This window comes from Vicugna pacos, chromosome 5 (assembly GCF_048564905.1).
Source record: "Vicugna pacos chromosome 5, VicPac4, whole genome shotgun sequence".
Lineage (NCBI taxonomy): Eukaryota > Metazoa > Chordata > Mammalia > Artiodactyla > Camelidae > Vicugna > Vicugna pacos.
In genome coordinates this window covers 49887040-49909678 of record NC_132991.1, presented here as the reverse complement: position 1 = coordinate 49909678, position 22639 = coordinate 49887040, and the positions used below count along the sequence as shown (strand labels likewise).

Genomic DNA, 22639 nt, shown 5'->3' with positions numbered 1-22639 from the left:
CCAAACCAAAGATAATATCTTTAAAGTGCCAGAAGTACCTACAAGAGAAGAAGAACCAGAAGAGATTGCCTTTGAAGAAGAAGTTGTCACCCAAGTAGAGGAATATTTTGAAGAAGAAGAAGAGTACCTTCACGAGGAAGAGGAAATCGTAACTGAAGAAGAAGTGGTACCAGTGATACCAGTCAAAGGTAGTTTATATCTCCCACAGAGGGATCGTTGGAGTCTGGGTGTCCAATTTGGTCAGATTCTGGGGTCTTTTTAGCACCAATGACCAATTCTGCTAATTTTAGAAACAGACAATTTTAGATGCTGAAGTATGATTTCTGCAGTTGCTTTTCACATTTTCTGTCTTTTCTGCAACAATTTCCAAAAATTTTAATGATATCTTTAAAGTGCCTGAGGTACCCAAGAAACCTGTTCCAGAAGAGAAGAAGCCTGTTCCTGTTCCCAAAAAGAAGGAAGCCCCCCCAGCAAAAGGTACACCACCATTGAGATCATGAGCATATAACAGACTTAATCTACCTGTCAATAGCTGTCTTCTGACTTCAAACCCTTGTGTGTGTTACTATCTGTTGTTAGAAATGTTAACTGTCTTTTATGTGGATGTGTTGGTACTGTTAGTAGGAGCTTACTGATAAACAATATCTTTAAAGTGCCTGAGATTCCTAAGAAGCCAGAGGAGAAAGTTCCTGTGCCCATTCCTAAAAAAGAGAAGGCTCCACCAGCTAAAGGTACATCTCTTTATATCCATCAGTGGAATAATGTAATAATTTACCCACATAGTGTAACTTGGTGAGCCGTATCAGTTCTTTCCCCATGACAAGATTAACAACATTAATGCCACAACCACCCTGCTGGTTGCCGGAGCAGTTTACTGTGTATTCGTCTCTGAATTTTACCATCAAAGCATACCGGTGTTTCAGGCTGGGCTCCTGTTTAGTGGAAAGTTCTTAAAATAAAATAAATTCTTAGGATAATACCAAAATGGACAAAATCGCCATTTCCTACACATCATGTGTTGTCTTTATTATCAGTCTATGTTTTTTCAGTGTTTTTTATCTTAATTTTTGTGCATTTCCTGACCTTTGTGTTGTGGATATTATAACTGTTATTTTCCACCTTAAAGTGAAATTGTTAGGGTATCTGTGATACTTCAGTAAGGTCTAAATGGCAGAATTCTTATCTATGAGTAAAAAAATGTGACACTAACCCTATCTGATATCTTTAAAGTTCCTGAGGTGCCCAAGAAACCTGTACCAGAGGAGAAAGTGCCAGTTCCAGTTCCTAAAAAGGTGGAAGCTCCACCTGCCAAAGGTACCTGAACTTGCAATGTCATAATGGTTTTTAAATTTCAAGTTTGTATATGAGTGAAAAACTAAATGGTTAAATTAAATTAAATTCTATGCTCTTTGGGAATGTGACTTGTTACTATTCCTTTATGGAAGAGAAAGTATTTTATTTTAAAAGTAAAATTCTTCTTGAAATAACTTGGTCATATTCTTATGACCTTGTCTTAATATTTTTGAGACCATACTTGGACTCAAAATTTTATGTTGTATAACATTTTTCTCTATGTCATTTCTTTAAAGTGCCAGAAGTCCCCAAGAAGCCTGTGCCTGAGAAGAAGGTGCCGGTTCCTGCTCCTAAGAAAGTAGAGGCTCCACCTGCAAAAGGTACATCACTTCATCATTTAATGTCTGTGGGAAAAAAATTACAGTTCTTATATTTATGTACAAATTTCCTCATAACATTACATGTTATAAACAATTGTCTATCTTGTAATAAATATAAAAGTCAGGTGTTTTGTGATCCTTTTATGTGTCTGTTGCTCTAAGACATATAAAATAACACATTCTTAAAGACAAATAATATCTTTAAAGTGCCAGAGGTGCCCAAGAAGATCATCCCAGAAGAAAAGAAGCCAACACCTGTTCCGAAAAAAGTGGAAGCTCCACCACCCAAAGGTACATTAATCTCTAACAGAACCAAGGCAGGAAGGACCACTAACTGGTATCATACAGCCTCACTAATTATAATTAATGCTTGATGACATTGACTATGGTGACAATTGATGCTTTACGATCACAGAATATTTGCTTTTCATGTTGTCCCATTGTTATCAATATGGTACATAAAAGTGATGCTTGTACAATTGAACGAATATCTTTAAAGTGCCGAAGAAACGCGAGCCAGTTCCAGTTCCTGTTCCTGTAGCTCTGCTTCGGAAGGAGGAAGTTACATTTGAAGAAGAAATTGTTCTTGAAGAGGAAGTTCTCCCTGAGGAAGAGGAAGTTCTCCCTGAGGAAGAGGAAGTTCCCCCTGAGGAAGAGGAAATTCTACCTGAGGAAGAGGAAGTTCCCCCTGAGGAAGAGGAATTTCCACCAGAGGAGGAAGAAGTTCCTCCTGAAGAAGAAGAAATTCCTCCTGAGGAAGAAGAATTTGTACCTAAAGAAGAAGTTCTTCCAGAAATTAAACCTAAGGTGCCAGTACCTGCACGAGGTATGGCAGCTCTTCTTGGAGTCTTCAGGCCTCTGTTGTGTTGAATTCTGCCTTCCTGTTTCTTTATTCATCTCTAATTTTATCTATGATGCTTTACTCTTTATGTTTTCTACCATCTAAACCTTAGAAAACATCCAAAGCATGTGTGCTCTTAATATTTTGTGTCTTGTCTTATGTGTCTGTCTATTGTAAATTATCTGAATGTCTTTTCAGATTTCATGATGTGAAGTGTTATCTAGTTGTTTGTTGTCTTATTCTCATGTGTCTTTTTGTTTTATATATAATACTGTACATGTGATTTTTAATGTCCTTAAATGAGTGTTTAATTTTAAGTGCCTGAAGTACCAAAGAAACCTGTACCAGAGAAGAAAGTCCCTGTTCCAGCTCCTAAAAAAGTGGAACCTCCACCACCCAAAGGTACAACTCCCCAAAGTTAATACACATTCTTCATCCATATGTTCACCAGAAAGATTATGATAGAACTGAGTTTTAGGAAAATTTATATTTATAAACTAGACAGTCACTGTTTACTTTTAAAAATGTTCTGGAACACTGATACCCGCTTTTCATTGGATGAAAGCAGTATTCAAAACCGAAGATGAAAGGAAGTGTTGTCCCAAAGCTGCCACAAAATTTCTATGCAATTCCCTATAATTTTATTAAGCATCATAATTTTCATATAGATATTTTTCAAGGCTTAATTATCTACACAAAAAAGATACCTGAAAAATATAATGAATAAGTCTTCCTAAATGTCTGTCCTTCAACCATTTATGTTTAGTGCCTTTATAAAATCAGGATGAAAATATAAAAGAAAGATTAATGTATTTATCAAAACACCGAGTAATACCTTATATCTTCTGATAAATACATGTAAGTGGTAGCTCAGCAGGTTTTGTTTTTAGTCTTGGCTTTGTATCTTGCTGTGTTACCCTGAGCAGGTCCTTTAACGGATCTGAGCCTAAAGTTCTTCTCCTGTAAATTGGGGATACTAATATCAGTCCTAGTGGCTCAGATATTATTGGGAGGATAAAATAAAGTAAGGTATGTGAAAGTATTCTATCACTGAATGAATAGTATACAGATTTATTACAGTCAACCAGCTCGTAGTCCAGGACATATATTTATGCCTTAAAGCACAATAATATTTTCTGCAAAAGTTGATGGCATTACTGCTTAAAATAAGCATGACCTCTCCACCAGGTTAAATAGTCTTATAATCAATGAAATGGTAAAGCTGATCCTTTATTGGATTTCGAGAACCAGAAATATTTTATAGATAATGACTTAGTAAATTACTGGTGACATTTTAATGGATGAAATGACAGCATCTCTCCTCTAGTATTTGAATAGGTTGCTGACCCCTTACTCCACAAAACCTAATTATATCATCACATTTGGGCTCTCGACTTACATCACGTCCCTATCCTGAGCAACTGTTGCATGTTGGTCTTTCTGTGTGTGGACTTCTTGTGTTCTCTCTCTTATATCCCTCACAATGAATTCTTGTCATAAAATGATGTCTTTAAAGTGCCTGAAGTTAAGAAGAAACTGCCAGAGAAGAAAGTGATCGTTCCCAAGAAAGAGGAGGCTCCTCCTGCCGCAGGTACTGCTGTTCCCAGGCAAACTAGACACTGCCATTTCTTTCTTCACCTGTAAAAGCCAGAATGTCCCATCTCAGTACTTGTTAACGTAACTTACATTTTTGTGGTGTCTATTGTCTCTGTGTCTGTGAAACTGAACTTATGAAATAAAATAATATCTTTTAAGTGCCTGTGGTGCCTAAGAAACCTGAACCAGAAAAGAAGGTGCCTCCTCCAGCTCTTAAGAAAGCAGTGGCTCCTCCTGCCAAAGGTACATCACTCCCAGCAGGGATGTGTTTGCTGCCCCAGTACTGAACTGTGATGCCAGCCGCTCAGGATGTTCAACATAAAACGCTGGCATTGTATAGTCTGTCGTGTCCAGTTGTCACTGGGACTCTGCTCACCCGTGTGTGTGCTATATCCGGTTTTCCACTTTGTGTATTTTTTGTTGATTTCTCTGTGTATGTTGCTCCTAAAAAACAAAAATACTAAACTTGTATATCTTTAAAGAACCTGAAGTGACAAAGAAACCAGTTCCTGAAGTACCCACTGCTCCTCCTAAAAAAGTAGTGGCTCCAGCAGTAAAAGGTAAAATATCCCTTTAATGGACCCTTTATCTTCATCCACAAACCTCTTATTTGTGTCTCATTAACTGATTCTGTGCAGTGTCAGTGTTTCATCTCATGTATGTGTGTTCTTATGTTTATTCTCTTGGGTTGAAAAATGGGGAATTCAGTCTTTATGTACTCTTCTTGGTTCTTGCATTTTAAGTGCCTAAAATAATCAATATCTTTTAAGTTCCTGAGGTACCTAAGAAAGTGGAAGAAAGGCGAATCATTGTCCCCAAAGAAGAGGAAGTTCCACCAGTTGAAGGTAGATGACTCTCTAAGAAAACAGCATTTTCAAAGTCATCACTGTCTTACTTTTGTCCAAAATTTTAAGAAGGCAAATGCACATTTCACTCCAGAAAATAAACATATTCAGACTCTAAAAGAAATTATTACTCACCTAATAGAAATTGGATAGGCAAACTAAAAACCTATCAAATCTCTCTTCTCGCATGCTTAGCCTGTTTGTTTGTTGTTTGTTTTACTATAATGAGTATCTTGGAAGGGAAACTGAATTTGCCATGGGAAATTCGTCATCAGATGAGTTGGTTGGCAATTATGAGATTAACTTTTCCAAGAGGAATTCCAGTTAAGCCTGAGTAACTGGTGCAGAAAATCTGACTTCTACCCCTAAGAGATTGACCTCAAAAAAAAAAACCCTCCATTAAAAATAACAAATTTTAACTAGGTACTCTGTGAGGTCCTTCCCAGTGCTTAAATTCTGTGAAGGGCCTACCATATTTTGAAGACCCCGTAAGACTTTTTTCAAGGATGAGTGAGTTTTCCATGAATTTAGAAGGCTGAGCTATGAGTTACTTGTTTTGATCAGACAACCTCAGTTTTCAGATATATCATTTTAGTCTAATATTCAAGTGAGTTATAAAAATAATTTACAAAATAATGATCTTTTTAAAGTGTTTGAGGAGCCTGAGGAGCCTGAGGAGCCTGAAGAGCCTGAAGAACCTATTCCAGAAGAAGAGATCCCAGAGGAACCACCGAGCATAGAGGAGATTGAGGAGGTGGCGCCACCTAGAGGTACACTGCTTTTATGAGTTGGACATTTAAAAGATGGTGTTCCAAATCTACACCTAAGATTCATCAGTATATTTTTCTTATATCATATCAGTAATAAATTGAAGATGAATTATTACTGACACAATTAGAGAATTTTATGTTATTGGTACTTTGATTTTTTTTTCCTGGCCAAATGCTATTGTAATACTTTCTCACAGTTTTCAATCCTTAGTTTTTTCTTTAGTATTAAGGTGGGAAAAAATCTATTTCTATGGAGCTCACTTTTTAGAATAGTTCTTAGGCTATCATTGCTGAAGATTATGATAATTGCTTGCATAGTTGATACTATAGTTGCTTATAGAATTTCCAAGTAATATCTTTCTTTCAGCATCAGTACTTTATATATACAATTACTATTTAGGTTGCTAATAGCTTTTAAAAATAAATCAGTGTTTTGTGTTTGGGGGGTTTTTTGGTTTGTTTTTTTGGGTTTTTTTTTTTTTAGTATATGGCTGTTTTTCATTGCATGTCATTTTTCAAAATGTCCATAAAATATCTTTTAAGTGCCTGAAGTGGTTAAGAAAGCAGTACCCGAAGCACCTACTCCTGTTCCTAAAAAAGTGGAGGCACCACCAGCTAAAGGTATAGCAAATCCTGATTAATAATATAAATTTCATTTATTTTCTTTTTAAAAAACAGAAGTATCTTCTTTCATTGGTTTCTTAGAGTTATTTAAATAGCAAACTTATGATATTGATTTAGAACCTGTGAAAATATAACTCATTCAGTTGTTTTAGCCTTTTTTGGAATGCTGATGAATGATTATGTGTGTGTGAATTATTCCAGAAGATTCTTATTTTAAATAGCTGAGAATTTAAATGTCAATAGTACATCTGCCTATACTTATATACATTACAATGGATCCCCTCTTCCCAACCTTCAATTCCTAGATTTTATCCCATTACATAAGTGGAGTCTTCTCACATAATTACTACAATAATTATGTCTACTGTATTATCTGTGCTGATGCTTAGCTAGTAATTATTTTAAAGAGCCTCATGTCCCTTTTTGAATATCTGGCCAGAGCATTCAAGGTTATCACAAAATGTCTATTTCTCAGTGCTTCCTAGTTAGGTTACGCTTCAGTAGTGCTCTGACTCTGGGTTGTGCTGCCCCTATCACAGTAGATGTCCTCAGCAGACTCCACAGCACCCAGCAGAACATGCCACCTATATCAAGGCTTAAGTGCTCTGTGATGCTAATCTCTTCAAAAGAGCCTTCATCAAATTAAAAATAGTACAAGTAGGCCCAGTATTGGTAATCCCTGCTGTTTAAAAGCAAAATAGGATAGCACAGATTCTTTGTGGACATATATTCTTCTAAAGATAGGGTTAGCACAAATGAATGATCAGGGAAAATATCTTTGTTGCCTCTGAAATCGGTGTTCAGTGGTACAGAGTGGCTCTTTCGACTCTGATTATTGTAATACTGATGTTGTTTCTGATGCTTTTATTTCATGTTTATTATTGAGTATTGTCAGCTAACTGAAATGCCTAATATCTTTAAAGTGCCAAAGAAGGTTCCTGAAGAAAAAATACCTGTTCCTGTTCAGAAGAAGGAGGCCCCTCCAGCCAAAGGTACATCTTCTCTTTTTAACCTGAACTTTCTTTTCATCTTTTTTTCATTAAGATTTGGATGTTTTATGTCTTTGTCTTGATTGTTTTTGATGTCTTTTGCTATGAAAGCTTGCTCTTGACATTCTTAAATATTAAAACTATATCTTTAAAGTGCCTGAAGTACAAAAGAAAGTCCCAGAAAAGAAAGTCCCAGAAAAGAAAATCCCAGAAAAGAAAGTCCCTGAAAAGAAAGTCCCTGTGCCTAAAAAAGAAGCTGTTCCCCCAGCTAAAGGTACTTTGGGGAAGATCTTTGATTTTCATGTATTATTGCATGAAAGCCTTTTTTAGTTGTTTTTATTTGATATTTTGAACTTACTTCTTTATTTCTGCTGTATTTAAAGAAAAACAAATCTCTTAAAATAGATGCTCTTTCAGGGAGAACTGTCCTTGAAGAAAAAATATCAGTTGCTTTCCACAAAGAGGAAGTAGTAGAGGAAAGAACAGAGTTCGAAGTAGTGGAAGCCCAAGTGGAAGAAGCTCTTGAAGAAGAAGAGTTCCATGAGGTTGAGGAATATTTTGAAGAAGAAGAGTTCCATGAGGTAGAAGAATTCGTCAAAGTAGAAGAGTATAGAGCTGAAGAAGTCCACAGAGCTGAAGAAGTCCGTAGGGTAATAGAAGTCTTAGAGGCTGAAGAAGTGGAAGTATATGAGAAACCCAAAGCTCCACCTAAAGGTATAGGGAATTGTGCAGATATCACAAATTGCTTTCTGTTGCTCTAACTTTTTTTTTTTAAGCACATTTCACGTTCAGTTTGGAACACTAGCAACCCACTTACTTTCCATGATAAAATCATGGAATTCTTTAAGCATGAATTTAAACTACTAGATGGCAATGATTGATATGGAGTAGAGATTAACCACAGACTGTAATTTTAGCCAACAAGATGATATTTGCTATCTACTTACCTAATGAGGCCATTGTATGAATTTGTGGAATCTTTTTAAAATCCAAGTAAGGATGTTACATGATTGTTACAGGTACCAGAATAACTGGCTAGTGTCATCAGTTGAATGAAAAAGAACCTCCTCAGTTCACTGAGGAATTTACATGTTCAGGCCAAACAACCATTGTTTTGTCAGCAGTTCAGTCAGCTATTCACAAACTGATAATTACTTATCCAAAGCTTCTACCATTATATATTTTCATTAGAGAAATAACATTAAGGAAGGAAATGAAGTGTGGTAGCAGCACCTGCATTCTAGCATATTCTGATGATAAGCCATAAAGCAAATACATTCTCTGCAAGACCACTACAGATGTTGAACAAATTAATAATATGTGTGTAAAATGAAGAAATGTGTGTGTGCTTAGAACACATGATAAATTTACAATACAGATGAAATTTATCAAATTCAAGTTTTTCTTGGAAGTAGATGTGTATAAATTTTTTAAATAGGAATAGATAAAGCATTTTATGAGCCCTCATGGTACTAACTTTAGTCATCATGCACCATCAGACTTCAAGAGTTCATTCTAAACCCAAAACTAATATCTTTAAAGGGCCTGAGATATCCGAGAAAATCATCCCTCCAAAAAAACCACCTACTAAAGTTGTTCCTCGAAAAGAGCCACCGGCTAAAGGTATTTTATTGGTGAAAAATTACTTAACTAGATTTACATACAGTAGCACCTTGGCTGCTTTACAAGTTTGCATTCTTCTTGTGTTTTCGTCTGTGTTTTGTGTTTTGGAAATGTCTAAAACAAACTAACATCTTTAAAGTGGCTGAAGGTCCAAAAGAAGTTCTACCAAAAAAGAAAGTCACTGTTATACTTAAAATACCCAAAGCAAATATCCCTACTAACCAAATAGTGAGCCCGGTTTGCCTTCTTTGGTACTATTTGATTATATACTCACCAGTTTGCTTAATGATAAATCCATGTTTTCCTATTAATTATTAATTTAATGACCTAGTAAATATAAAGACATAGTGACTGTGTGTTGAATGTCCCTGTTGATCTTTTAAACCTCTTGAATTTCACAATAGAAATAAAAAACAATATCTAATAAGCAATATATACTAATATCTTTAAAGTATCTGAAGTATTTAAGAATGTTATTACTGAAGAAAAAAAAAATTATTCCACCAAAACAAGCAGAAATAGCACCAGCTGAAGGTGTCTTATTCATTTTTCTTTCAAATTCTTATAATTCTTATGTGGAAAATTCCCCTGGATTTTGTTGTTGTATTTGTTATCAAAATTTAATTCCTTTTAATTACGATAATGTATTTGATAAAGTGATGTCTGTATTTTATTATCGTGGCTATGTTCTGTTCTGTGTTTACATTTCTCTTTTGCTCTACTTGTTAACAATCTTTTGAATGTTTAAAAGTAAAAGAAATTATTACTACTATCTTTAAAGTACCCGAAGTACCCAAGAAAATTGTGGTGGAAGAAAAAGTGCGTGTTCCTGAGGAGCCCAAGATCCCACCAGCTAAAGGTATCTGCCTTTGCTGATTCACTAGTAATATGAAACTCCTTTTACTTACTCACTGTGGAGAGGAAAGAGAGAGATCATTCTCCCCTCAGTGCAACAATCTGGTTGAATGATGTAAACTTCAATGAATGTTCTGTAACGTAATCCTCCCTTTTGTGATGACCCTCTGGGAACAAAAGCTTAAGCCTAAATTTTGTTAATGTTTGTATTGATCCTCTTCTTAAGCAATAATTAAGCAATATTGACCAATCCCTCAATTTCTTTTTCAAAAATAATTCATTTTGGAACCTCTTGTCAAGTAGCTCAGGAAACAAACACATTCCAAATGACGATAGAAAATGATGCTGTATCCAAAGGGCCAAGTCTTTCTAATATAACGAATCAAGAACTCATCAACAAGGCCATCTAGAGAGATGCATTGACTGTGTATTTAGTTGACCTACAGCTTTTGCATTTTTGACATTCTCCTTGTCAGATGCCCCTTTCTGTCTTGATATTTTATATCCATATATGAAATTCTTAAAAATAAAACAAACAAATATCTTTAAAGCACGTGAAGTACCCAAGAAAATTGTTCCAGAAGAAAAAGTTCGTGAAGCTGTTCCCGAAGAGCCTGAAGTCCCACCTGCTAAAGGTATACACTGATACTAGTCACAACATGAAATGATTCTGTGTTTAGTTATTCATGGTTGAAAGTGACTGTGTGATGTTAAATATTTGTTATTTTGTCTCTTTATTTCCTTAATATCAAATTTATTATTTATAACAATTAATATACTAATATCTTTGAAGTTCTTGATGAAGTTCTTGAAGTGCATAAGAAAAGTATTCAAGAAGAAGAATCACCTATAGTTCTTTCTGAAGCTGCAACGATATACAGTGAGTGTAGAAAAATCGGTGGTTGTCTTTGGTTCATTCATGTTTGTCTTCATAGCTTTTAAAAGTAAATATACTAATATCTTCTAAAAGCCTAACATGCCAAAATTATTCAGCTAAAATTAAATAATCTCAGTGGCTATTAGCCTTAGACAAGGTACATTTCCTCATTATTTTAAAAAAATGAATAGTCTTGTACATATAATGTTGCCCAGTTTTAGAAAAGTCATTTGTTTTGTTGAATTTGTCATTGTCTTGTCTTGTTAATGTCTTCTGTGTAGCCAATGTCTTCTGCTTTTAAGCAGTTTATTTTTTCAGACCATAAGGCAATTGACTTTAACTTCAGAGTAATATTTTACTTGGATTTTGTAGAATCAAAATACTTTACCATTAGTGTTTTTAAACTCTTCACAACAACTGTTGGAAACATTTTGGTAATGCTGCTCAAATACCCATAGATTTACAAGCCCAATAGAACCTCAAAAGAATTCTCAAGCCATTTTTTTTTTTGCTTTCATGAAAAAGTATGATTAATTTGAAGAGTAAAATAATATGAGTAATCAAATATTCTAAGTAGAATACTATCCAGTAATCTGAAGAGTGAAAATGCCGATAGTGAAGATATTCTTCCATTTATTTTAATCTATAATTTAAAGCCATTGTTTGTTATCCTATAATAACAGGTTATGATAAATATATATATATGATAACTCCCTCCTTTGAGTACCCTTTTTATACTTGAGTTTGGTTATGATTTTCAGCCAGTCTCCCTTTCTAAAAACTGGAGAAGTCTTCATTTTATTCATTTGCCTTATTTTCCAAATATTTAATCTTTTTTATTTTTCTCTTCTGCTTCTAATCCCTAAATGGCTTTCACATTTATATTAAATATGAAACCATAAACTAGATTTGGTTTGAAAATATAGATAACTAGGTTCCTGAAAAAGGAAATGGCTTACATGAATTTCCAGTAGGTCAAATGCAGGAGAACTCTTTATGTGCAACTCAACATCGACTCTGTTTTTTAAGAATAAATCCATAAAAATTAACAGCAATAGGACAATTTTACCAGTAGCTTTCTGCAAAGTAGAATTATATAGTAGTCCCTGGTCAGTGAATTCCTCAATTTTATTATTATGCTTATTTAAAAAAATGTGCTGAGAGTCCTGTATCATAAAACTGGAAATGAGGCTTTTTCCTAGTCAGTGCATTATTGTCACTAATTTGGGTCTGCGTACTACCAGTAATTTGAGTCATGGATGTCTATTTTGTATTATATCTTAATACTATTCTTCATCTACCTTGAAATGCCTCTGATTTATACATACTAATATCTTTAAAGTTTATGAAGTATCTGAAGAATCAACTCTGGAAGAAAAAGTACTTGTGACTCATCCTCAAAAGACAAAAACCAAACTAGCAAAAGGTATATAACAACGATGATCTAGTAGGAAGAAAATTTATTTTTGGCTCATTTTTTAACTCAACACTTTCTTTCACCATTTATATAAATATAACTATACTCATATCTTTTAAGTGCCTGAACCACCCAAGAAAGTTGTTCCAGAAGACAAAATATATGTGACTATGCCTAAAAAGAGGGAAACACCGACAACTAAAGGTACATTTCAGCAACATCAAACTTGGATGAATATCTTTGGCTTCAAGACTCAAAAATTGCATGTTACATAATTTACTGTTTTTACAACTTCTAAGTGTAAACCTACTAATATCTTTAAAGAGCCTGATACAACCAGAGACGTTTTTCCAGAGGTGGAGTCAACTGAGGCTGTTCCCAAAATTCCAGAGCATCCTCCAACTAAAGGTATAATTCTTAGTTATGGAAATCTAAATAAGAAAGTCTTTCTTCGTCAATCTGAAAAATATGTTTAGTGTTTTGTGTAGATTTTCACAGCCTCTAATGCTAAAACATTAATAACTTTAGAGCACCTAAGATACCCCAAGACTTTCTATGAGTTACCCCCAGAGTCAAGTCCCACTCATGCAATGAATAAAGATAAACTCTGGGAACAAAAATTAAATTTCTAACTTAAAGTTATAATATCTGTTAATATACCTAACTTTCTTTGTCAGTCATGTCTTCATGTCTTTGCCTTTTCTCTCTTAAAAAATACTAATATCTTTAAAGAGTTAGAAGTCTCCAAGGAAGGTGTTCCAGAGAGACAAGCTCCTGTTACCAAAAGAAGAAAAACACCACCACCAAAAGGTACAAGCCAGAAGAAAGTCGACTTCCTTATCTCATGATTGTAGTTGTACTTAACACATGTAAAAATACTAATATCTTAAAGCTCCAGATGCTACCAGAGAAGTCACTTCTGAGAAGTGGTTCCCCCAAAGCAGCAGCTCAACTGAGTATATGCATATTCCCATGAGTCATAAAGGGGAAAAAATCCTTAACTTATACATATAGAAATGCTTGGGCTATAAATTTTATCTATGAGGCCTCTAGGGGAAAATAAAAATATATATATATATATACACACACACACACACACATAATGTGCAGATGGATTCTTCAATAGCAAATGGCTATTACTGTTTCCTTAAAAAATAAAATACAGACTAGCTAGAAAAAAATCTACATGAGCTCACTTATAACATTTATTTCCCTGAAACTAGACTGAATTGGCTCACCCCACCCCCTTTAAAGCAGAAACTAGTGCCTTCAAATGACAGAGGTGCTTGGCTGTAGACCATAAGTCAAAAATTTAAACTCTCTATGGGACTGAAATTCTAGGATATAATACAACTACCAGTTGGAATTGCTTTTCTATTAAAATAAGCTTACTACCAAAAACAAGTGTGTGAATTTGAAATAACTGACTTCCCCTAAGACTTAAATTTCATAGAAATTTTTTTCAGAAAAACATGACTTAAAATAAAATATTAAATTCATTGTGGAGCGGTTCTAGCTGTAATATCATCTCCACCTGGGAGCCTTCTAAAACCAAGGCAGTTAAAACCAAAACCAGTTAAAGCTGGAATTCTGCCCTGAATATTTATTTGCTCCTCTCACTGTCTTTTATTTTTAGAGTCCTACATTTTCCTATTTTGAATATTTGTAGATAAATCAAAAGATGGGAATGTTTTAAGACATTCAGAAAAACAATTTCTTCACAATGCCCCTAATATTCTGTAATTTAAAGAATATCTGAACACTTTAACACTGATTTTTCCTCAGTCTAAAATCTTTTAGTTGTTTTTCCTTTCTCCTATACTTGAAAAACAATCACCTTTTTATAGGGCCTAAGATGAGGGTACAAAATAAAGCCATTCCAGATAAGAAAGGAGCTGTTTTATTCTCCTCAAACTTATAACAGAATTATGCATTGTTAATTATTTTAAAAATCAGTTTTTTTCATTTACAGCTGAATTTCTATCATCTAATTTTCTATACACCCACCATTCAAAGAAATAAAATAACTAATATTGATAGTGCCTGAGGGGACAAAAAAAAACAGCTCCTGATAATCAACTATTCATACTGTTACCAAAGAATTAGATTCAGGGAGCAAGGCGGTCTCCCAGTCTGTGGCATTCCTGTGGGTGGAGTTACAACTGAAACTCCCCATTACTCTTCATCACTCTGAAATACCATTCATTAATATCTTTAAAGTGCCTGAATCACCTCAAGAAGTCATTCCTGTAAAGGAAACACTCATGGCTGCTCCCCCTGAAATTGAAACACCTTCCACTAAAGGTATCACTCATGCCTTCATCCCTTCCTTCATTTATTTAATAAATACCCATTAGGTGCATTGTGCCAGGGAGCTGAGGAATAATAAACAAAGACCAGATTTGATTCCTTTCTTCAAGACTTTATACTTCATCCAGTTCTTGAGGGAAGCATCCTTATAGCCATAAAAATTACTTTGATTCTGTTAATGTCATTAACGTCTCCACTGATCCCTTAACCTCCCAGTGTAATACTAATATCTTCAAACTAGCTGAAGCTGTGAATGAAGTTGCTCCTGAAATGAAAGTATCTGAGGATGTTCTGAAAGCTCCAGAGCCTCCACCTGTGAAAGGTACATGTCACCTATGAACAGATACTGAAGAAGTCATCTGTCCTCTGTTCTTAAGACTCTGTTTTTCTAATGTTCTTCGTAACTCCTACATGTAAATATACTAATATCTTTAAAGCATCTGAAGCTCCACAAGAAGTACCCTCTCAAATGAAAATATGTGACAGTTTCTATCAAAACAGAAAACCCTCCTATTAAAAGCATTCATTCAAGAAATGCTTTGTGAGGCAGGCCTACAGTGTCATAGGAACTCCGCTGGGTGCTGGAGAAGGGCGAGCCCCTCTTCTCAAAGATCCTACTAACCTTACCATTTGACTTAGTTGATTGGTGGGACAAGGAGAAGACTAGAGACGAGGCTTCTAGAAAACTCCATCTGCTAACTTATTGTGGTTACTGTTTTCAATAATCATTTTAACTCTGACATGTGAAATACTAATATCTTTTAAGTGCCTGAAGATGTTCAAGAAGGTGTTCCTGCAAAAAGAGTTCCTTCCAAAAAAAGAGAACCTCCACCTGTTAAAGGTACAAGTTCCTATTCCCGCAAGTTCAAGAAGAAAGAACTCTTCTTGTCTTGAAACTATTTTATTGTTCCTACTGATCTTTGCAACACTCAATTTTAAAATATTAATTTCTTAAAGTGCCCGAAGCTCCTCAAGGAATTGTCCCTGAAAAGAAAACATACGTGGTTCGTCACAAAAAGCTTGAAGTCCTTCCTGATGAAGGTATATGTTGCTAGAAGTTTGGGAAAATGTCTTTTCCTATATCAATGTGTTTCCTGTTTGTCCTGATTCTTACAACCTCTAAACATAAAAATATTAATATCTTTAAAGTACCTGAGGCTGCAGAAGAAGTTGTCTGGGAAGAGAAATTGCCTCCTCCCCAGAAGCCTGCAGTTGTATCTGTCAAAGGTACATTCCTTACAGCTCCGCTGGATGGGAGAGGGAGGGTTATGGAAGGAACCGCCTTGCTAGCTACCTGAAAAGTGCTTCTGCTGTGTAAGTGTGCTTCGTGTCTTTGTTGATCCTTGTGACTCAAATGTAAATTTACTAATATCTTCAAAGTGCCTGAGGCTCCTATGGAAGTTGCCCCTGAAAAGAAAGTACCTGTTGCACCTCCTAAAAAGCCAGAAATTCCACCTGTTATAGGTATTTGTCATGAATCTTAGGTTTAAGAAGATATAGCTCTTCTGCTCTTGAAAGTATTTTGTTCCAGTGGTCACATAACGCCTAAATGTAAATTCACTAATATCTTTTAAGTGCCTGAGGCTCCCAAGGAAGTTGTCCCTGAAAAGAAAGTGCCTGTGGCACCTCCTAAAAAGCCTGAAGTCCCACCTGTTACAGGTATTTGTCACAAACTTTAGGATAACTCTTCTGCTCTTGAAAATACTTTTCTCTAGTGATCTCATAACTCATAATATAATTTTACTAATATCTTTTAAGTGCCCGAGGCTCCCAAGGAAGTTGTCCCTGAAAAGAAAGTGCCTGTGATGCCTCCTAAAAAGCCAGAAGTCCCACCTGTTACAGGTATTTGTCACAAACCTTAGGCTTAAAAAGATGTAACTCTTCTGCTCTTGAAAATATTTGTTCCAGTGACCTCAGAATTCCTAAATGTAATTTAATTAATATCTTTTAAGTGCCCGAGGCTCCAAAGGAAGTTGTCCCTGAAAAGAAAGTGCCTATGATGCCTCCTAAAAAGCCGGAAGTCCCACCTGCCAAAGGTAGTCACTTCCATGTTGCTGTGTTTGACACTGTCTGTCTGTCTTTACTCTGTCTAATCATAAAAATACTAATATCTTTAAAGTACCCGAGGTGCCAAAGGCAGCTGTCCCAGAAAAGAAGGTGCCTGAAGTTATTCCTCCCAAACCGGAAAGTCCTCCTCCTGCAGGTAAAGTCAATGCTAACATAACAGGGAGAAAAATAACTGCTATTTTTGCAAGAAAAATTACATGTATTAATTCCACTACATAAAGGTGATATAATTTTAAAGAAAAAAGAGTCGGCAGTTATCCAAAATATCTTGGTGTATGATTACATGATACTGTGATTAATTATTTTCACCTTCTCTAAACACAAATTACCAATATCTTTTAAGTGCCCGAGGTGCCACCAAAGGAAGCCATCCCTGAAAAGAAAGTGCCTGTGGCTCCTCCTAAAAAGCCAGAAGCTCCACCTGCTAAAGGTATTTATCCTTCCATGTTGCTGGGTACCTGTTACAGGGGGCTGGGAAAAGGGTGCTTAGAAGTGTCTGCCAGTTTCACAAATGGCATTTGCTTGGGTAAATGTGTTGTCGATATCCCTATTTTTTAGTTTCTAACTAACAGATACTAATATCTTCAAAGTTCCTGAAGTTCCTAAAGAAGTTGTACCTGAAAAGAAAGTGCCTGTGGCTGTGCCCAAAAAACCAGAAGTTCCACCTGCTAAAGGTATTTATTCCCACTGCTGTGTTAAGAATATATATTGTCTTGTCCCCTTCACTATCGTTATAGTATATGCCTTCACTATTCCTAAATTCTAAACTTACTAACATCTTTCAAGTGCCTGAAGCTGCTCAAGAAGTTGTCCCAGAAAAGAAAGTTCCCAAGGCACCACCCAAAAAACCAGAAGCCCCACCTGTCACAGGTACATGTTAGCCCAGACATTATCCTGGAGAAGAAATGTCTCTTCAATTCTTAAGAATGATTTTAGCCCAGTGTTCTTCATTAACCTAACTGTAAAACTACTAATATCTTTCAAGTGCCTGAAGTTCCCCAAGAGGTTGTCCCAGAAAAGAAAGTTCCCAAGGCACCACCAGAAAGACCGGAAGCCCCACCTGTCACAGGTACATGTTAGCCCAGACATTATCCTGGAGAAGAAATGTCTCTTCAATTCTTGAAAATGATTTTAGCCCATTGCTCTTTATTAACCTAACTGTAAAACTACTAATATCTTTCAAGTGCCTGAAGTTCCCCAAGAAGTTGTCCCAGAAAAGAAAGTTCCCAAGGCACCACCCAAAAAACCAGAAGCCCCACCTGTCACAGGTACATGTTAGCCCAGACATTATCCTGGAGAAGAAATGTCTCTTCAATTCTTGAGAATGATTTTAGCCCATTGTTCTTCATTAACCTAACCATAAAACTACTAATATCTTTCAAGTGCCTGAAGTTCCCGAAGAGGTTGTCCCAGAAAAGAAAGTTCCCAAGGCACCACCCAAAAAACCAGAAGCCCCACCTGTCACAGGTATATGTTGATCCTGTCCTCATTCTGCAAAAGAACTATGTCTTCTGCTATTGAAAACAGTTTTAGTCTATTGCCCTTTGTTAACTGAAGTGTTCAACTACTGATATCTTTCAAGTGCCTGAAATTCCCCAAGAGGTTGTCCCAGAAAAGAAAGTTCCCAAGGCACCACCAGAAAGACCGGAAGCCCCACCTGTCACAGGTACATGTTAGCCCAGACATCATTTTGAAGAAATGTCTCTTCAATTCTTGAGAATGGTTTTAGTCCATTGTTCTTCATTAACCTAACTGTAAAATTACTAATATCTTTCAAGTGCCTGAAGTTCCCCAAGAGGTTGTCCCAGAAAAGAAAGTTCCCAAGGCACCACCCAAAAAACCGGAAGCCCCACCTGTCACAGGTACATGTTAGCCCAGACATCATTTAGAAGAAGAAATGTCTCTTCAATTCTTGAAAATGATTTTAGCCCATTGTTCTTCATTAACCTAACTGTAAAACTACTAATATCTTTCAAGTGCCTGAAGTTCCCCAAGAAGTTGTCCCAGAAAAGAAAGTTCCCAAGGCACCACCCAAAAAACCAGAAGCCCCACCTGTCACAGGTATATGTTGATCCTGTCCTCATTCTGCAAAAGAACTATGTCTTCTGCTATTGAAAACAGTTTTAGTCTATTGCCCTTTGTTAACTGAAGTGTTCAACTACTGATATCTTTCAAGTGCCTGAAATTCCCCAAGAGGTTGTCCCAGAAAAGAAAGTTCCCAAGGCACTACCCAAAAAACCGGAAGCCCCACCTGTCACAGGTATATGTTGATCCTGCCCTCATTCTGCAAAAGAACTATGTCTTCTGCTATTGAAAACAGTTTTAGTCTATTGCCCTTTGTTAACTGAAGTGTTCAACTACTGATATCTTTCAAGTGCCTGAAATTCCCCAAGAGGTTGTCCCAGAAAAGAAAGTTCCCAAGGCACCACCAGAAAGACCGGAAGCCCCACCTGTCACAGGTACATGTTAGCCCAGACATCATTTTGAAGAAATGTCTCTTCAATTCTTGAGAATGGTTTTAGTCCATTGTTCTTCATTAACCTAACTGTAAAATTACTAATATCTTTCAAGTGCCTGAAGTTCCCCAAGAAGTTGTCCCAGAAAAGAAAGTTCCCAAGGCACTACCCAAAAAACCGGAAGCCCCACCTGTCACAGGTATATGTTGATCCTGCCCTCATTCTGCAAAAGAACTATGTCTTCTGCTATTGAAAACAGTTTTAGTCTATTGCCCTTTGTTAACTGAAGTGTTCAACTACTGATATCTTTCAAGTGCCTGAAATTCCCCAAGAGGTTGTCCCAGAAAAGAAAGTTCCCAAGGCACCACCAGAAAGACCGGAAGCCCCACCTGTCACAGGTACATGTTAGCCCAGACATCATTTTGAAGAAATGTCTCTTCAATTCTTGAGAATGGTTTTAGTCCATTGTTCTTCATTAACCTAACTGTAAAATTACTAATATCTTTCAAGTGCCTGAAGTTCCCCAAGAGGTTGTCCCAGAAAAGAAAGTTCCCAAGGCACCACCAGAAAGACCGGAAGCCCCACCTGTCACAGGTACATGTTAGCCCAGACATTATCCTGGAGAAGAAATGTCTCTTCAATTCTTGAGAATGATTTTAGCCCATTGCTCTTCATTAACCTAACTGTAAAACTACTAATATCTTTCAAGTGCCTGAAGTTCCCCAAGAGGTTGTCCCAGAAAAGAAAGTTCCCAAGGCACCACCCAAAAAACCGGAAGCCCCACCAGTTTCAGGTATTTTTCACCCCAGTCCATATTCTACAGAGGAGATACCTCCTCTGCTCTTGGAAATACTTTTATTCCATCAATCTCTTTAACCTAAGTGTAAAATTACTAATATCTTTTAAGTGCCTGAAGTTCCTCAAGAAATTGTCCCTGTAAAGAAAACACCAGTGGCACCCCCCAAAAAGCCAGAAGTTCCACCTATTACAGGTACCTGTCACTCACCTTAGATTTAAGAAGATTAAATTCTTTTGCTCTTGAAAATATTTTGTTTTAGTGATGTCATAACTTCTAAATATAAATTTACTAATATCTTTTAAGTGCCTGAGGCTCCCAAGGAAGTTGCCCCTGAAAAGAAAGTGCTTGTGGCACCTCCTAAAAAGCCAGAAGTTCCACCTGTTACAGGTATTTGTCATGAACTTTAGGCTTAAAAAGACATAACTCTTCTGCTCTTGAAAATATTTATTCCAGTGATCTCATAGCTACTAAATGTAGATTTACTAATATCTTTTAAGTGCCTGAGGCTCCCAAGGAAGTTGTCCCTGAAAAGAAAACACCAGCGGCACCTCCTAAAAAGCCAGAAGTTCCACCGGTTACAGGTACCTGACACCTTAGATTTAAGAAGATAAAACTCTTTTGCTCTTGAAATTATTTATTCCAATGATCTCATAACTTCTAAATGTAATTTTACTAATATCTTTTAAGTGCCTGAGGCTCCCAAGAAAGTCATCCCTGAAAAGAAAGTGCCTGTGGCACCTCCCAAAAAGCCAGAAGTCCCACCTGTTACAGGTATTTATTATCAACCTTAGGTTTAAAAAGACTAACTCTTCTGTTCTTGAAAATATTTTGCTCTAGTGATCTCATAACTTCTAAATGTAATTTAATTAATATCTTTTAAGTGCCCGAGGCTCCAAAGGAAGTTGTCCCTGAAAAGAAAGTGCCTGTGATGCCTCCTAAAAAGCCAGAAGTCCCACCTGCCAAAGGTAGTCACCTCTATATTGCTGTGTTTGACACTGTCTGTCTGTCTTTACTCTGTCTAATCGTGAAAATACTAATATCTTTAAAGTACCCGAGGTGCCAAAGGCAGCTGTCCCAGAAAAGAAGGTGCCTGAAGTTATTCCTCCCAAACCGGAAAGTCCTCCCCCTGCAGGTAATCATGAAACTCTCCAAACTGGTTTGTTTCGGTTTTTTTAAAACACTCATCTTAGTGCTGTAAAAACAAAAAATATTTTTGCAAAATATTTCATATACTTTTAGTCAATTCTAGCATTAAAATGAGCTTGTGTCTTTAAAGTGCTCGAGGAGCCCGAGGAAATTGCCCCAGAAGAGCCTCCAGCTGAAGCTGAGGAAGAGCCAGAGCCCACTCCTCCTCCAAAAGGTACTGGCCAGCCGCAAGGCTACTGTAGTCCGTCTTGCCCTTCTTGTCCTCAAAATCCTGGGCATGATGAGCTTCCCTCCTTTTTCTCACTCTTCTTCACTGATTCTAAAACATAAATTGTAATATCCTTAGTGACCGTGCCACCTAAGAAACCTGTCCCAGAAAAGAAACCACCTGCCGTTGTTGCCAAAAAACCTGAACCACCACCAGTGAAAGGTACTTCTCACTGCCACTACTTCCTACAGAAAAATGTCTATCTTTAAAATGCTATGTTCCACCACTCAGCTTAATGTTTTCCGTTATGTCATGGAAACTCTGAGCTAAGAACTAAACTAATATCTTTTAAAGTGCCTGAGGTGCCCAAGGAAGTTGTTCCTGAAAAGAAAGTGCCTCCAGTGGTTCCCAAAAAACCGGAAGTCCCACCTGCTAAAGGTACTTGTAACTGTCCATTGTTTGATGGAGGTGGATACAGCCTCCATCTCTTAAAAAGTGTTTTGTTCTGTGTAAATGTGATGAATGCTTACAAGTGATTGTTCATAATGTTAAAATGCTAATATCTTTAAAGTGCCTGAAGTTCCCAAAGAAGTTGTTCCAGAAAAGAAAGTAGCTGTTCCCAAAAAGCCCGAAGTCCCACCAGCTAAAGGTACATGTCACTAAAGAGATTCTGCAGAAAAGGACTTACTCTTGGTCTCAAAAGTGGCTTATTATAGGAAACCCTTTTGTTTGTCAACATCTTATATTTACAACTACAGATCTACTATATTGGATGTTTAGTGTTTTAAATCTTTTAAGTAATATCATTGTTTTTTTTAAGCTGGTGTATTATAAGAGTTTACTAACACAGGTTTGTTAATCTTAATGGGCCACATTTTCTCACCGCTATGTGGATCCAAGAACAGATCTCTGGCCTAATTATGAATTTTGTTCTTGGATCTGTCCCTGGGTTGTTTGAACTAGATGTAAACTAAATATGTTAGACATTTTATGTACTCCTGAACTACCCAGAAGTAAAACTAACTAATATCTCTTAAGTGCCAGAGGTGCCAAAGAAACCTGTCTTAGAAGAGGAACCAGCTGTTCCTGTCCCCACAAAAGCAGAGTCTCCTCCTCCAGAAGGTACACAGAAGACCATTAATGATCTTGCCACTGTGACCATTTCTAATTTAAGCCTTGTTCCTCTTCTTTTCTAATTCAGTATATCGTGGTCATTTTCTGTTCTTTAATTATTTGTTCTGCTTCATCATTCTTAATCAGTTCTGAGCTCAAATCTATTTTGAGTAATTAGTTAGCAGCCTCTATATAGGGCATCATTAGCAGAATTAAACAAAGCGTCTCAAATGTACACACAAAGTAGGATGAGAGAACTAATGACTATAGATGACATTAAACACCAAAAGGGCTTTTCCAGCATTCAAATCAATAGAAACAGAAATCAGTGCATAGAGAGAGTTCATCTTAACAAAAATAAGATACTCATCAAAACAAGGGAAGAAAACAAGATTACTATTTACTGTTTCACATTCTGTGCATTTTAGAA

At 36.4% G+C, this 22639-nt stretch overlaps 2 protein-coding genes across 5 annotated transcripts in view; both read left to right on the top strand.

Annotated features, from left to right (window-relative positions):
* Positions 1-22639, top strand: part of TTN (titin) — a 264646-nt gene that overhangs the window by 120451 nt on the left and 121556 nt on the right. For 2 of the 4 annotated variants that reach the window (XM_072961227.1, XM_072961226.1), the window contains 27 exons: positions 27-188; positions 394-477; positions 654-731; positions 1231-1314; positions 1590-1673; positions 1881-1964; positions 2173-2499; positions 4031-4105; positions 4881-4955; positions 5606-5725; positions 6269-6346; positions 7273-7341; positions 7529-7612; positions 7756-8052; positions 8881-8961; positions 9743-9820; positions 15996-16079; positions 16373-16456; positions 16540-16623; positions 20240-20323; positions 20624-20707; positions 20791-20874; positions 21019-21102; positions 21235-21318; positions 21451-21534; positions 21668-21745; positions 22135-22218. The exons of the other annotated variants lie outside the window; for them this stretch is intronic. In XM_072961227.1, the coding sequence (XP_072817328.1) occupies positions 27-188; positions 394-477; positions 654-731; positions 1231-1314; positions 1590-1673; positions 1881-1964; positions 2173-2499; positions 4031-4105; positions 4881-4955; positions 5606-5725; positions 6269-6346; positions 7273-7341; positions 7529-7612; positions 7756-8052; positions 8881-8961; positions 9743-9820; positions 15996-16079; positions 16373-16456; positions 16540-16623; positions 20240-20323; positions 20624-20707; positions 20791-20874; positions 21019-21102; positions 21235-21318; positions 21451-21534; positions 21668-21745; positions 22135-22218 (2778 nt within the window). The remainder of the gene's footprint in view (positions 1-26; positions 189-393; positions 478-653; positions 732-1230; positions 1315-1589; positions 1674-1880; positions 1965-2172; positions 2500-4030; positions 4106-4880; positions 4956-5605; positions 5726-6268; positions 6347-7272; positions 7342-7528; positions 7613-7755; positions 8053-8880; positions 8962-9742; positions 9821-15995; positions 16080-16372; positions 16457-16539; positions 16624-20239; positions 20324-20623; positions 20708-20790; positions 20875-21018; positions 21103-21234; positions 21319-21450; positions 21535-21667; positions 21746-22134; positions 22219-22639) is intronic. 4 annotated transcript variants of the gene reach the window in all.
* LOC140696532 (uncharacterized) lies at positions 16932-20149 on the top strand. The gene is made up of 17 exons (XM_072962059.1): positions 16932-16941; positions 17060-17161; positions 17274-17357; positions 17473-17556; positions 17672-17755; positions 17871-17954; positions 18070-18153; positions 18266-18349; positions 18465-18548; positions 18664-18747; positions 18863-18946; positions 19059-19142; positions 19258-19341; positions 19454-19537; positions 19653-19736; positions 19851-19934; positions 20046-20149. Exons 1-17 carry the CDS (start codon positions 16932-16934, stop codon positions 20147-20149), a joined length of 1392 nt encoding a protein of 463 aa, XP_072818160.1.